Source organism: Penicillium lagena (genome assembly GCF_028827675.1).
Source record: "Penicillium lagena strain IBT 129212 chromosome Unknown utg000006l_segment0_segment0, whole genome shotgun sequence".
Taxonomy (NCBI): Eukaryota; Fungi; Ascomycota; class Eurotiomycetes; order Eurotiales; family Aspergillaceae; genus Penicillium; species Penicillium lagena.
The window spans coordinates 2,658,170-2,673,274 of NW_026623227.1; the positions used below are offsets into that span (position 1 = coordinate 2,658,170).

A 15,105-nucleotide genomic window follows, 5' to 3' on the forward strand; every position below is an offset into this window, starting at 1 on the left:
GCGCGGGAGAACATGAAGGAATTGAGAGGTCGGGAGAGAGATTGGAGGAGTGGGCAGAGATGTTTGCTGTCGACTGCTGTACTCGGCTGGATTACAAATTCGGGGACTGTCACGTGCTGACTGGAAAGGGAAATTTCGTCGTATTCGGGTCTTTTCTCTCAACGGCATAGTTACATAGTTGAATGGCGGGAACGAATACGACAGTAACGTCCTTCTGTGATGGATAGGCTTACAGAAACGCCATCTAGGGCACGACGGTCACACACAAAGTCACGGCTAGGATGTACGAACTGCAAGAAACGGCGGATTAAAGTGAGTATCTGCTCCTTTTATACACTTTTCGTCATTACAGACACGGGGAAACATGTAACTCATCCTATACAGTGCGATGAACGGAAACCAACATGCACCAACTGCAGCAACCACGACATCGACTGTACCTTCTCAGCGGCTGGTAGGAGATCCTCGGATAGCACACCTCCACAAAGAAACTACCATTTTCGATCCTATTACTTCCCGTCCGACAACAAACGCAAACACAAAACAAAACCATCTTCAACAACGGATCAACACCAAATCTCGACCATAGAGACACAACCACCCTCAGGCGCAGTATCCTACCCGGATCTACAACTTTTCCACAACTTCGTGATTAAAACCTTCGGCACCCTGGCGGACAATCCCAGAACGGAAGATGTTTGGCAGAATCACATCGTCCAATGGGGCATTACCTTCCCCACTATCTTACATTTAATACTGGCCATATCAGCTCTGCATCTGGGTCATGAAAACCCCTCTGTCCGAGACCAGTACATCCAGCAAGCAGACGATCATTTCACCTTTGGTGTCCGCTCGGTCACTTCTATATTAACTCAGCTGAACCAAGACAACTGTCAAAAAGTCTACATCTCAGCGGTGTTGATCTGTTTCAACTATTTTGCACGAGGACCTCGTGCCGGCGAATACCTGATTTTCAGTGATGATGGCCCCGGCGAATGGCTGACTCTTATGCATGGAGTGAAGTTCATTGTACAGTCTTATCGGGAGAAGGTGTTCAGTGGGATCCTGAAACCTGAGCCTGGACTTGAAGACGACACCATGGATTCCTTTTTTCAGAGTGAGATGAACGAGTATACTATGCGTATCGAGACAGTCCAGAGCCTGGCGGAGAAAGAAATTGCTGAAAGTGATCGCGAAATATATGACGCAGCGCTTAAAGACTTGTTGTCAGTGGCGAGGGAGGTTTACGTGAAGCGATCATCACAGATTCGAGCTGCAGGCTTGATGCAGGTGCTTATTGGATGGCTGTATCGACTCCCTGGGGAGATGGTGAGTCTGTTGGAGCAGAAGGAGCCGGTTGGGCTAATTATTCTTGCACACTGGGGGATGCTACTGAAGTATATGAAGTCGGTCTGGTTTATGGAGGGTTGGGATGAACATATAGTATTTGGTGTTCGCTCCGCATTGCCTGCAAAGTTGCAGCACTGGATTGAGTGGCCAGAGGAGAAGGTGAGAAAGGAAGAAAGAAGTTTTACGCAGCTCATAAAATAAATCGGTCAATCAAAGTTCTGTTAACCTGATATAGACTAACTGGGTGCTTCAAGCTATGCAGGGGCTCCATACCGATTTGGTGTGAGTGAGGCAGAGATGGAGTCGTTTAGAACAGGTGTCAATGTTAACGAAAAGGGACTGCAGGACTTTGGACCGACGGTTCTGGTACCGCGCGAGGTTCATGAAGGCCCTGGTGAGGGATTCGACGCATAATGCTGAATTTGCGGGAGCAATCCCTTTGGTACGTGGGACTGGATTTAGACATTCTATCAGAGTCAAGAAGGTCGCAGCGATCGAGCGATCTGCTATCAATGCAGTATCGATGGTTTCTTCAGGCCATGGTCTCCCTATTATTGGAATATGGATATCAGCGCCATTCAATATAAGTCTGAATATAGCCATTAACAGTCGGAACAATGCACGTTGCCTAAGAATAGGTGGATACCCTTTCCTTCGCCCCACCAGTATTCGTATAAAAATTTCCCGAAGCGGCAATTGTCGATCCATCGCATTCACATAAAACCGGGGGCCTTCAAGATATAAAAGACAGGGACAGCGATTCTTTCGTGTCTTTCTTAAACCAATTCTCTATATTATATATCAACATGGATATTGTCTACCACAATGGCACGAACGGATCAAGTCCTTATGTGGACTTTTATCCTTATACACCCTCCGCAACAGCGGGATACGCTTTCATGGGGTTATTCGGCGTGCTTACTGTCATCCACTTTGTGACAATGTTTCCATTTCGCGCTGCCTATTTTATTCCCCTGATCCTAGGTGGTGTTTGTAAGCTTGAACGCCCATTTCCTACATAGCTATCAGAATCAGACGCTAACAGCCTCACCTTCTATCAGGCGAGACATTCGGCTACTACGGTCGAGCATGGTCTCATCAGTCCCGAATCGAGATCAAATCGTGGGCTTTACAAGAGATGCTCATTCTGTGTGCGCCCCTCATGGTCGCAGCCACCGTATACATGACTCTAGGGCGGCTGATCCGTTCGTTCGACGCAGAGCATCTATCGAGCATGCGGACCAAATACCTCACACTTGTATTCGTGCTCAATGACATTCTCTGCTTCTGTACACAGATCGGCGGTGCAGGTGTACAAGTCACTGGTAATGCGCAAGTCATGAATGTTGGCAAGAAAGTTGTCCTAGCGGGATTGATTTTCTCGCTAGTTATCTTCGCCTTGTTCATATGGATTTCTTTCAAATTCCAGAGAAAGCTGCAAAACCAGCCTACACCCGTCGTGGCCCAGAATCCGGAGCTCAAATGGCGCAAATATATGTCTGCGCTGTATATCGCGTGCTTTGCGTTGATGCTGCGCAACCTCGTGCGGACTATTCAGTTTGCTTCGCCACGCACTTCGACTATAAATACCAAGGAGGCATTTATTTATGTGTTTGATGCGTTCTTGATGTTGCTGACTTTGCTGGTTTTGCTTTTCCATCATCCGGGGTTGCTCATCAAGAGAATGCGTCGTCTTGTTAAAGTGGACCAAAGCTATGGACTTGTGACTCCCGTTCCCTATTAGGCGCATGTTTATTGAATAGCCATGCAAGTAAGAGATCTTTATTGTTACAGAGAGGCGGTTATGCAAAGTATATTAAAATTAAACTATCTGTTTGTCCCGGTAAAGCCTAAGACAAAATATAATCAAATGGCCCAATGATCGGTCTACTGGAAAAGGCATATATCATAGTACTAAGCAAAGGGTTGGCTGAGGTTTGCTGGAGACATCCCAGAGACCGCGACGGCTCATGTTGTGGTGGATGCAGTGCAACGTCATGCCTAATGAGATGGTCAGCTTGTTTGACATGTAAGATAACGTCTAGAGGTGCAACCTACACATTTATTCGGTATAAATTGCAGCAGCGTCGGCAGCATCGAAAAACTTATAGGGAGGGTCGCAGATCGGATCACCGGGCTTGAAATTCCATTTGGGCATGCACGGCGTCCGGGCTGCGGCGGCGACCGTCAAGAAGACAGCGCAGACCGGAAGGATGTTATAAAAGGACATCATTTTGAATTGAGACTTGGCTTTCAGTCTGGTATTTGAATCTGGTCTTTTTTTGACAACTCTACCTCTTTATTTATATTTGCCAAACGACCCCAGCATCCCTATATGAGGGAATATGATTATTGAGATACGTTTCGAGCTTCAATCAGCCTCCAGCTACCCTTCTGATCATCTTGAGATAATCTTGATTTATTGGATAAAAAGAGATGAGGCTTTCGCCACATCTGGTATGGACATAGAAGGCTGTCGCGGAAGCCCTAACATCCTGGAGAGACCCCTAAGCTTCCCGTGGCATCCTCTACTGAAAACGGGACTGAATAGAAAATTATTCAAATCCAATTTCTACTAAGCTAATATCGCCTCCACAGTATTGGGGGAAGTGCCACGTGCGAAATTGATTTTATGTAGCATTAAGATACACCTCAATTGATCCCTTGGCTAAAATCATAGGCGTTGCCAAATGCCCTATTCAGATACTGATCCTTGACAGCGGCTGTTGATGCCCATTCCACGGGAATTTCCAAGGACTGCTCCTTTTTGATGATGTCCTCCAGATCATCTGCGAGTTGCAATTTCATTGGATTCTGATACCACGGCGCGAAGTGAACTGTTGAACGTCAGCAAAATTACGTCCAACTTCTTATTGCAGGTTAAACTTGCTCATTGCCAGCATAACTCGAACTGTATCCGTCTGGTTACCAACTCCAGCATGCCAAAGTCGGAGATCACGGATGATGATAGAGCCCTTGGGTACAACTGGCTGGATAGGGGGACGGATCACCCGGCGCTTTTCTAGCTCTTCGGTCTTGATCCGACCACTTGCCCGCTCGCCGTGTCTACCTTCTTGAATATACAAGTTGGAATCCTTGTGTGTCCCGAGCCAGACCTCAGTTGAGCCATTTTCCGGGGTCATGGTGATGAGAGGGACGTTGACAACATAGGCAAATGGGTGGGTTGGGTGTTCAAAGTCTGCGTCTGAGTGCACTGGCTGGGAGGCCGGGGGGTTTTCGGGCGTTGGCGGCATGGCAGTGTTTCCAGAACAAAAGGTCCATTTAGGGCGTGGGCCTAATGCGGTCGACGTAATCTGAGTCGCAATGGGATCTAATGCATTATTAGAATGAAACGTCTAATAGTTATTCTGTATTGACCTACTTAGAAAGATTTCAGACTCGAAGTGCTCACGCATCGGAGGAGGGTCTTGCTGGAGATTGTTGGGGTTGTAGTTGAACGGACTGTTTTCCTTTCGCGCGTAGAGCTTGTAGGCATCTTGTACCATCTTCTCGTTCAATCGGTCGAGCATATCATGTGGAACAACATTATTCACAAGGACAAGACCATCATGGTGCAGACTGCGCATGGCAACTTCAAGGTTTTGTGGACTTAGACACCCACTTTGGATTTCGGTTTTTGATGGACTAATCGCAATGGGGGAGATTCTGGCTGTACTAAGAAGCCGGGTCGCTTTAGCCATAGCTGATCTGGTTCGACATGGCCTCAAGAGTCGTGAAAGCATTGCGATGAAAAGACCGGTAAGTCAGCCCTGTTGAGAATTATGAAGAAAGAACCATCAACGGCAGGACTTGTCCTGCATTTTATAGTTATTTCATGCATCCCACGTACTGCTCCTCGCTTTTCGTTATGCTTTTATCTTTCGTTTCTCGCTTTATCTCTATCCTAATTGGAGGAACCCGGTTGCCATCTGATGTCACACCCCACAATGTCCGCTCAAATGCGAACTTCGCCTTTTCCTTTTCCCAAGGCTTAGAGGAAAAGCGAGATGCAATGCCTCGAAGGTTTCTAACAAACCGTTAGTGCCATATTATTTGCTTGATTTTGTGATTTCGCTAATTAGCCCTAGGCTGGTCAGTTTCGAGGCAAATTTACCTACTGACACAATCAGACTAACAGGACAAAAGCCAAGAATGTCGGAGACGACGTGTGCGATGTAAGTCTACTGAGAATTTAATTACTATCTAGAATAGCTGACCATTAGTGAAGGTGATGGAGGGCGACCTTCGTGCTCACCTTGTCAGAAAGCTAACCGCAGATGCGAGTGGCCTGACTCTACAGCACCTGTCTTGCCACAAAATAACCCAACACTTCCACTACAGCCCCCGTTTGTTTCAACAGAGAACCCGGAAATAGCACTGCATGATATCGAGGTATTCCGATTATTCCGCCATTACACCACTAGTCTCGCTTCGTGGTACGATTTGAATGACCGCCATCGACACTTTATGGATATTGTGCCCGTGAGAGCTCGACATAGCCCACTCCTCTTGAGTGCCATCTTGGCATTCTCAGCAGTGAGCTTACATAAATCTGGCCGCGCGGAGCATATGGATAAAGCGGAATTCTATCACCTCGAAAGCGTGCGAATTCTCCTTCAAATAACAAAAAATATCGAGGCTGTAGTCTCAAATGGCGAAGTCCTAGCAGCCATTTGTCTACTACGCTCGTATGAGATTATATCTCGTGAGCCCAATTTTATCTCTTCTTTTCCTTTCTCAAAATGCTAATCAAGACCTAGTAAACCTCAGCTCCCAGAGCCACTTAGAGGGCTGTTATTCCATCTTATCCAGCCATCCCATCAAATTGGAATCGGGTTTAGTCCGTGCTGCATTCTGGAACTATCTTAGAGAAGATATAACAGTTGCCTTGATCGAAAGGCGAAGGCTCATGATCGAACTTCTGGATGAACACTCCCCAAAACTTGAGAACGATGATGACTTTGCTAATTACGTGACGGTGCTTCTGGGACAAGTCATCAACCAATGTTTTGGAAATGATGCGGACCCTCTAGAGCTGTCAAGGTGGAACTCGCTCAAACAGGATCTTGACACCTGGAAGGATCGTCTGCCGACTTCATTTGCACCGATTATAGTAAAGCTGCCGGATAAAATGGGAAGGGCCTTTCCGTTCATAGGAACTTTGTATCCTTGGCATGGTACGTATACTCCCATGTATTTGGTTTTTCTGACTTTGGATTAGTCGCGGCCTGGCAGTACTATCAAACGGCGATGATAGTTTTGCTCTTAGCAAGACCACGGCCACAAAACAACACGATGGAAAACATTCAACATCTCTCGGGGTTGACTAGAGACCTTGAGAATCGGACATCCGAAATATGTGCGTTAGCTTTGTCAAGTGAGTCTCAAGCAGTGTGGATCAACGCCTTTGGACCGATAGCCTTTTGTGGTGGCTGGCTTCGAGACCAGAACCAAGTTTCCGAAGTGATCCAGGGAGTGCAAGATTGGGGAGTTCAGACTGGATGGCCGGTCTCGAATATTGTACAATCCTTACAAGCTGGCAAAGTTGTTGCTGGCGGCATTTAACGCATGGGGCAAACTACTACGTTCTCCTACTTTCCATCTATTGATCTATGGAGACGCTATACACAAACTATATACTCTTGTCAGACAATTGTGATGCGCTCCGCGAATGATCGCTGAAATTCTTCATCAACCACTCATATGCCGCCCACTATATCGAACAATAATCAGCACCAAATGTAGCGAGTAGGAGCTAAAGACCAACCTGGACGGCATTCACGATAAACGCTCTAATACTGCAAACTCCCAGACCGCGATAAAAAGCAGCCACACCTTCCGTGCGGTAAGTTTCCCGGGCAATCTGCATCGTACTCATTGTCCGGTGCTGTGATTGCAGCAGAGATTGCCCTTCAGTGGCTGTTCCCGTGGGGGAGTGGTTGATCGTCTGTGCCTGCAGACGAGTCTTGACCATATCCAAAGGAAACACTGAACCCCAAGTGACAACACCTGCAATGCCTCCACAGAGAAGAACCTTCAAAGCGGCCTGATGTGTGCCGTCATCTTCGGATGTCATGAGCCGCTTGCAAAGTTCGTAAGACCAAAAGCTATGTTCCGTTAGACAGCCGAAGCATTTGGTGCATGGACAGGTACGTTTGCATACTAGAATCCGTAACCAATTGAGTCTCTCGCACTAGTAATGCCACCAGCATAGTAAAGCCCCCTCCAGCCACGCGTGCGGTAAATATCCTTGGCGACCTTCCATGAAGATACCTCTGGGCGAGAGTCCAACTGCGCTCGGCACTTGATGAACTCGGTTGGAGACGAGACAGTCCAGCTGGCCAGGCCACCCACGGCGCCGGCAATCCATATTTTGTATAATGGGACACCTACTGGATTGGTGGGGTCGGTCACTGAGCTATCCATTGCAACCAAGGACCTGTTGTAGGCCACGAAGAGAAGAGCATTGAGAGCTCCATAGCCAAGGATCGGGGCAGCAGCACCTAGAACCACAGTCAATCACCCTTCAATGATATATAAGTTATACAAGACGCACCCCGAACAAGAGAGCTGGCTTTCTCAAAACGGGTTAACTGTGACTGAGAAGATGAGCCATCTACATTGCCGGCCTGCAGTCGGACCTTGATCACATCGAGCGGATTGCCAATGACAATGCCAAGGGCACCGCTGATATATCCCGCCCAGAAGTCGGACGACATGTTAATAATGAGTGAAGAGAGAGAGAATTATTAAATAGCGGGGATCTCTCAGATGCCCCTCCAGGGCCGATCAAGGGTCACGTGTCGGCGTGACACTTTGGTGTTGCCGCCTTCCGCGCAAACACGCGTCTGATAGTCCACAACATCCCTTCATCATCTTGGAACCACCCCAGTTTGGTTGATCTGTCACGGTCCATGTGAGTGGTTTCCGTTTATTGATTTGGATTCCTCTGACCCTCTAGGTATCGACCTCGACCAGCCGCGGCCAACGGCGACGTCCGCGCGCCGTTGCAGCCCAGCAAGTCACTGAACACCCTCGACCGACTTGCGAAGCCCTTCAAGTGCCCCGGTTCGGCGACATATAGTCGAACATCGGAGAAGCCAGCCCGTAAAAGGCGCAAGGTAAACTATGCGGGCGCTGATGGAGGCACGGAGGACGATGGAGCGGAGAAGCCGTATACGAATGAGGACCGACTGGCTCTGGCAACTCGCGATGTGAATAAATTCCCCGTGTTTAAACCGAAGGATAAAGATGCGGCCTTTAGGCAGAGATTCTGCATCCCATTGATTAACAAGACCACGGACGACTACAATGCCGGTCGAGCCGCACCAACACTAGGCATGCGCCAGGGTGCGACATTTGTCGTCAAGCCGCTTCATGACCCGAGTGGAGAATTTGCGATCGTCCTGTATGATCCGACTGTCGATGATGTGACTTCATCGTCGCAGGTACAGGGTTCGGGGGCGGCTCCAGAGGAAGATGGTCGACCGAAATTGGATGAACCGTTGATGCACAAGAGTTTGGCAGATATTCTTGGATTGAAGAAGAAGGTGGAAGACCGGCCTAAAGTCCCTGTTGTGATCGACCCACGATTGGCCAAGGTTCTGCGGCCACATCAGATCGAGGGAGTTAAGTTTCTTTACCGATGTACTACGGGGCTGATTGACGCGAACGCACACGGCTGCATCATGGCGGACGGCATGGGTCTCGGCAAAACGGTATGATTTACGTCCAATCTATTCCGCCAATACTGACTACAGCAGCTTCAATGTATCTCGTTAATGTGGACCTTGCTGAAACAATCGCCTGAGGCTGGGAAAACAACTATCCAGAAATGTGTAATTGCGTGTCCGTCCAGTCTGGTCGGGAACTGGGCCAATGAACTGGGTAAGTAGCAGGATGTGTCTGCTTGGAGATGTCGCTAACCTGAACCAGTAAAATGGTTAGGAAAGGATGCCACGATTCCATTTGCAATTGATGGAAAGGCCTCTAAAACAGAGCTCATATCCCAGCTCAAGCAATGGGCGATTGCTTCAGGACGCAGCATTGTCAGACCGGTGCTCATCGTGTCCTACGAGACGCTGCGCATGTATGTGGAGACACTCAAGGATACGCAGATTGGATTGCTTCTATGCGACGAAGGCCACCGGCTTAAAAATAAGGAAAGCTTGACATGGACTGCTTTGAACAGCTTGAATGTCAGTCGCCGAGTCATTTTGTCTGGAACGCCAATCCAAAACGATCTCTCGGAGTATTTTGCTCTGCTTAACTTTGCCAACCCGGATCTGCTGGGGTCTCAGAACGAATTCCGCAAGAAGTTCGAACTACCCATTCTTCGGGGACGGGATGCCGCAGGGACCGAAGAGGACCGGAAAAAGGGCGACGAACGTTTGCTTGAACTCTCTGGTATTGTTAACAAGTTCATTATCCGCCGCACGAACGAGCTCCTATCGAAATACTTGCCGGTCAAATACGAGCATGTCGTGTTTTGCAATATGTCCAAGTTTCAGCTCGATCTATACAACCATTTCATCAAGAGTCCGGACATCAAGAGCCTGCTGCGAGGCAAGGGCAGTCAGCCTCTGAAAGCCATTGGCATTCTGAAGAAGCTCTGCAATCATCCTGATCTTCTCAACCTGACAACCGACCTTCCGGGATGCGAGGACGCGTACCCAGAGGATTACGCTCCTCCCGAGACTCGAGGTCGCGATCGAGACATCAAGAGTTGGTATTCCGGAAAGATGATGGTGCTTGACCGCATGCTAGCACGTATCCGTCAAGATACCAACGACAAGATCGTGCTCATCAGCAACTATACACAAACCCTGGATCTATTCGAGAAACTCTGCCGGTCGCGCGCATATGGCTGCCTGCGACTCGATGGCACCATGAACATCAAGAAACGGACGAAGCTGGTCGATAAATTCAACGACCCAGACGGCCCCGAGTTTGTCTTTCTTCTGAGCAGCAAGGCCGGTGGATGTGGTCTGAATCTTATCGGCGCCAATCGTCTGGTACTGTTCGATCCCGACTGGAACCCGGCAGCCGACCAGCAAGCACTGGCCCGAGTTTGGCGGGACGGACAAAAGAAGGACTGCTTCGTCTATCGATTCATCGCGACGGGCTCAATCGAGGAGAAGATCTTCCAGCGCCAGTCACACAAGCAATCACTTTCATCATGTGTGGTTGACTCGGCAGAAGATGTCGAGCGTCATTTCTCTCTGGAATCCCTGCGGGAGCTGTTTCAGTTCAAGCCCGAGACTTGCAGCGACACTCACGATACCTTCAAGTGCAAGCGGTGCAAGCCGGACGGGACCCAGTTCATCAAGGCCCCGGCCATGCTGTACGGGGATACTAGCTCTTGGAATCATTTTGTCAACGACGGCGAGAAGGGGCCACTGGGCAAGATCCAGGATCTGCTGCTGCGGCAGGAGGTGAGCGAGAGGGATGTCTCGGCGGTATTCCAGTATATCAGCCATTAGCTACATCCGACAACTGATAACTATATGTACCTAGACACAGTGCTTGCAATAAAATGCATAATAATTACATTCTTTCTACTTCGGTACCCTGAGCTCCCATGGAAAAAGTGAATGCCATTGGTATTTTGACTTCTACATAGTATCAACTTCATGGCGAAGCACTAGTAGATCAGAGTTCTCCGCTTCCGACTAGTTCTATTGTATTCGTCTGGACCAACAGATGCATTGACCATGATCTCTCCGAAGTATAGCCAAGGCGGGCAATGCATAATAGCCTTTCGGCAGTCGGTATCTCTACCGAGAGCTGCCGAGAGATTCAGCTTTGCCGGTTCTCACTCCCTCCAAACTCGCTAACAATGAAAGAAGTGGGGATCATGATCGATGTATTTTGAGCGGAACGGAAACTCTCCTGGAACTTTCACGGGTAGCGACTTCCTAGTGTACCCTTACCCTTACGAGTACTACAATAGCAGCATGTTTCGGAATGGCGCAGCCTCAGTCAGCTATGAGGGACAGTATTTCCTGGATATTGTTGCCCAGAAAGCCTACGACTGTCTCGACAAGGCTATCATACACAAATTGCTATGGTTTCTAACCGTTGCCCCTATTGCTCCTCTAAGTACCATTTCAAGACCTTAGGCGAATTAGAAGTAGATCCTTTTAAATACGCCAAGCGCCATGCTCATTTTTCAATGATATATTATCCCGAGAACTGACGACTTCAATCCGGAGAAGGTATGGTGCTGATTGATTCTAAAGTTAGATTAATAGTGAGTGTAGCTGTGCTGTCTTGTCCCTCTGGACATCAACACGCGGTAGTCTAGACCGCCCAAAGCGGGCCCGAGCTTGCTGACTACGTCACGGTCTCTCCGCGTTGCCAACGCATCCCCACCGACTTCTTCGCCATGGGCCTTGCTTAACTGGAGCTCCAAATAGCCAGTGTTGTGAGCAGCGATGGATCTTTCAATCCAGCGACTGCTCAACGACAAGCTCTACGACAAGAGGAAACAAGGGGCATTAGAGTACGTTCTTGGTGCCTGTCCGAAAAACACGGTGCTGATCAAACCATTCCCTTTCCAGGCTCGAAAAGGTCGTACGCGATGCCGTCTTCGCAGGTGAACACGAGAAGATCCAGAAGATTGTCGAGCAGCTCTGTCACGACTATGCCTACGTCGTCCATCAGCCCCACGCGAGAAACGGCGGTTTGATCGGGTTGGCCGCGGCCTCCATAGCTCTGGGTTCCGTGAGTGTGGCTGACAAGAAATGTTGGCAAGTGTCGAACATTGTGCGCTGATATTTTCTGGGTCCTGTTTTCTTAGGAAGGGGTCGCGCCGTACCTGAAGGAGATCGTGCCGCCTGTTCTAGCCTGCTTTTCGGATCAAGACGCGCGCGTCCGGTATTATGCTTGCGAGAGCATGTACAACATTGCCAAGGTCGCCAAGGGGGAAGTATTGCTGTTCTTCAACAACATCTTTGACGCGCTGGCCAAGGTGGGTGCTTATCGCCATTCTTCGTGGGAGGGTATTGATAGGCAGTCTAGCTTGCGTCGGACTCTGAGCTCTCGGTCAAGAACGGTGCAGAACTCCTTGACCGGTTGGTGAAAGATATTGTGGCCGAGTCGGCGGCCTCGTATGTGTCGGTACTACAAATTTCCGAGAAGGGGGCAGCGGATCCAGACACGGTCGAAGAAACCGAGCTGCCAACGGCATTCTCCCTTGCAAAGTTCATTCCTTTGCTCAAGGATCGCATACATGTTATTGGTCCATTCACACGAAATTTCCTGGTGTCGTGGTTGACCTTATTGGACACCATCCCCGATCTGGAGCTGGTAAGCTATTTGCCTGAATTTCTAGACGGATTGATCAAGTTTCTCGGGGGGCCTACGAAAGATGTCAATGTTGCCACGCAAAATCTTTTGGACCGGTTTCTATCCGAAATTAAAAGGATCACGCGATTGAAGAAAGGGATCGAGGAAAGCCGCAAGAGCGAACGAAGTCATAGACGCTCGACAGCAAGTGATACTGCCAGCATCAAGACTGACGAAAGGGCTGGAACTCCCGTTACTGAAGAAGCTGCGAAAGATGACATCGCCGTGGATGACTCTGTGTCGGAGTTTGCTGATGACGAAGGGGATCGAGCGGATGGAGACTGGATTCCAGGGCAAGATGTACAAATCGATTACCCGAAGATTCTGGACATACTTGTTGGCTTTGTCGATACTTCGTATGGTAAGTCTTTTTCTCAATTATCCGTGGTTACCATGTTGACCTCGCCCAGAGGAGGAGATGCAATTGACTGCACTCCGTTGGATCGATACCTTCTTCGATATCAGCCCCGAAGATATCCTTCCTTTTGTTCCACGGCTTTTGACTCAGGTACTTCCCGCCATGTCTAGCGGTTCGGATCAAGTGCGGCAAGAAGCAAACAAAGTCAACAAATCCCTCCTTGAGTATATTTTTACTTTATCGGACGACACGACGGACGAAACACAAACAATGCCCTCTAGGGTCCTATCTAATACGACCAGCAAAGAGAGTGTGGACAAGGCATCAATACCTGGGTCGAGACCATCGGAATCGACAATCCCTGACTCAAGAAGGCAGTCAACATTGCAAGATGCACCTGGTACTATGACACCGCGGAGTGCCGTTTCGGTATCGGTGCAGCCGGCCGATTTGGACTATGCTGCTGCGGTCAGCTCCCTTACTCTTCAATTCTTGAACGAGAACGAAGCCACCCGCGTAGCGGCCCTCTCATGGCTCATCATGTTACATCGCAAAGCGCCAAAAAAAGTAGTTGCCTTCAACGACGGGACCTTTCCAGCTCTCCTAAAAACCCTATCCGATCCTGCGGAAGCAGTCGTGACCAAGGATTTGCAGCTTCTGTCGCAGATCTCGAGAAATAGCGAGGACAGCTACTTCACCTCGTTCATGGTCAATTTGTTGCAGCTATTCTCCACAGATCGGCACCTGCTGGAAGTGCGCGGGAATTTGATTATCAGGCAGCTCTGTTTGAACCTGAGTCCGGAACGTATCTACCGCACTCTGGCAGATTGTCTCGAAAAGGAGGAGGTGAGTCTCGGGACCTGTGTGAAGTAGGATATAATCGCTTATGTTTCAAGCAGGATCTCGAGTTCGCTAGTATCATGGTCCAAAATCTGAACAATAACCTCATCACCGCGCCGGAGCTCTCTGATCTGAGGAAACGATTGAGGAATCTTGATACCAAAGTACGCCTATTCATCCTACTGCAACTACAAACCTAATGCACTTATCTAGGATGGCCAGATGTTCTTCGTTGCGCTGTTCAGGTCTTGGTGCCACAATGCTGTCTCGACTTTCTCTCTATGTCTTCTTGCCCAGGCCTATGAACAAGCCTACAACCTTCTCCAAGTCTTGTAAGGAAGTTTGGTCAATATTCCCCAACTTTTATTAACATCCGTCCAGCGCCGAACTCGAAATGACAGTCAACATGCTGATCCAGATTGACAAACTGGTCCAGCTCTTGGAATCACCCGTGTTCACCTGTATGTTATCTTGAGGTTCCCTTATTAATCTATTGATACTCACTCTCCATAGATCTTCGCCTTCAACTCCTCGAGCCAGAGAAATACCCCTACCTCTACAAATGCCTCTACGGCGTCCTGATGCTCCTCCCCCAAAGCTCCGCCTTCGCAGCTCTCAAGAACCGCCTGAACAGTGTCAGCAACATCGGCTTCCTACACGGCGGACCACGCAGCGTGGCGCAGACCGCGCCGTCCTCCTCCTCATCGTCTTCTTACGACCGTTCCAGTGGCGCACGCCTCAAAGGACGCGACGAAACAATCCGGTGGGTCGACCTCCTTGACAAATACAAGTCCGTCCAGGAACGTGTCCGGCGCGCCCAGCGCGCAGCGCAGCGCCACCCCCTCGACGCTACGGATACACTCAACAACCCCTCTCTAACGGCTGCTCTCTCCGCCGCCGCGACGGACCATACTCGCACTCGCGATCGAGCCGGTCTCCCCGATGCACCGCGGGGCGCTGCCGGCGTCGGTGGAAATGCAGGACTATCTCCTCTCGGGGGCCGTGGGGGCGCATCTGATGGCACTGGGGGGAAGGTGGCCGGAGCACCGCTTCTGGTGCACCCAAATAAGCAGAAATCCGGGCTTCCGAATCTAGGCCGGCTGGGTATTGGTGGGAGGAAGTCGAAGAAGTAGAGCTAACGATCTTTGGGCTTGCTTATCTTCCTTGGCAGTGCACGGCAAAAGGGGAAAGCCAGTTGCCTTGTTTGG

At 49.4% G+C, this 15,105-nt stretch overlaps 8 protein-coding genes across 8 annotated transcripts; 6 read left to right on the forward strand and 2 right to left on the reverse strand.

The window, feature by feature from the left end:
* Positions 1–404: 404 nt before the first annotated feature.
* Positions 405–1,764, forward strand: N7510_009220 (uncharacterized protein; the record flags this gene model as incomplete). The annotated part of the gene is made up of 3 exons (XM_056981145.1): positions 405–436; positions 489–1,509; positions 1,696–1,764. 3 exons carry the CDS (start codon positions 405–407, stop codon positions 1,762–1,764), a joined length of 1,122 nt encoding a protein of 373 aa, XP_056831354.1.
* A 392-nt stretch (positions 1,765–2,156) lies between these two features.
* N7510_009221 (RTA1 domain-containing protein) lies at positions 2,157–3,094 on the forward strand (the record flags this gene model as incomplete). The annotated part of the gene is made up of 2 exons (XM_056981146.1): positions 2,157–2,343; positions 2,412–3,094. The coding sequence occupies 2 exons, from the start codon at positions 2,157–2,159 to the stop codon at positions 3,092–3,094; spliced, it is 870 nt and encodes a 289-aa protein (XP_056831355.1).
* Positions 3,095–4,002: 908 nt separating this feature from the next.
* On the reverse strand, positions 4,003–5,093 carry N7510_009222 (uncharacterized protein; the record flags this gene model as incomplete). Its single annotated transcript, XM_056981147.1, has 3 exons — positions 4,003–4,164; positions 4,263–4,681; positions 4,733–5,093. The coding sequence occupies 3 exons, from the start codon at positions 5,091–5,093 to the stop codon at positions 4,003–4,005; spliced, it is 942 nt and encodes a 313-aa protein (XP_056831356.1).
* Positions 5,094–6,259: 1,166 nt separating this feature from the next.
* Positions 6,260–6,571, forward strand: N7510_009223 (uncharacterized protein; the record flags this gene model as incomplete). Its single annotated transcript, XM_056981148.1, has 1 exon — positions 6,260–6,571. One exon carries the CDS (start codon positions 6,260–6,262, stop codon positions 6,569–6,571), a length of 312 nt encoding a protein of 103 aa, XP_056831357.1.
* A 534-nt stretch (positions 6,572–7,105) lies between these two features.
* Positions 7,106–8,069, reverse strand: N7510_009224 (uncharacterized protein; the record flags this gene model as incomplete). Its single annotated transcript, XM_056981149.1, has 3 exons — positions 7,106–7,457; positions 7,514–7,853; positions 7,907–8,069. 3 exons carry the CDS (start codon positions 8,067–8,069, stop codon positions 7,106–7,108), a joined length of 855 nt encoding a protein of 284 aa, XP_056831358.1.
* A 52-nt stretch (positions 8,070–8,121) lies between these two features.
* On the forward strand, positions 8,122–10,832 carry N7510_009225 (DNA-dependent ATPase RAD54; the record flags this gene model as incomplete). Its single annotated transcript, XM_056981150.1, has 5 exons — positions 8,122–8,152; positions 8,206–8,266; positions 8,312–9,068; positions 9,114–9,237; positions 9,286–10,832. The coding sequence occupies 5 exons, from the start codon at positions 8,122–8,124 to the stop codon at positions 10,830–10,832; spliced, it is 2,520 nt and encodes an 839-aa protein (XP_056831359.1).
* Positions 10,833–11,213: 381 nt separating this feature from the next.
* Positions 11,214–11,471, forward strand: N7510_009226 (Arylsulphatase; the record flags this gene model as incomplete). Its single annotated transcript, XM_056981151.1, has 1 exon — positions 11,214–11,471. The coding sequence occupies one exon, from the start codon at positions 11,214–11,216 to the stop codon at positions 11,469–11,471; it is 258 nt and encodes an 85-aa protein (XP_056831360.1).
* A 315-nt stretch (positions 11,472–11,786) lies between these two features.
* On the forward strand, positions 11,787–15,030 carry N7510_009227 (VAC14 family protein; the record flags this gene model as incomplete). Its single annotated transcript, XM_056981152.1, has 9 exons — positions 11,787–11,854; positions 11,913–12,075; positions 12,152–12,322; positions 12,373–13,060; positions 13,110–13,903; positions 13,954–14,061; positions 14,111–14,229; positions 14,279–14,358; positions 14,411–15,030. 9 exons carry the CDS (start codon positions 11,787–11,789, stop codon positions 15,028–15,030), a joined length of 2,811 nt encoding a protein of 936 aa, XP_056831361.1.
* Positions 15,031–15,105: the final 75 nt, after the last annotated feature.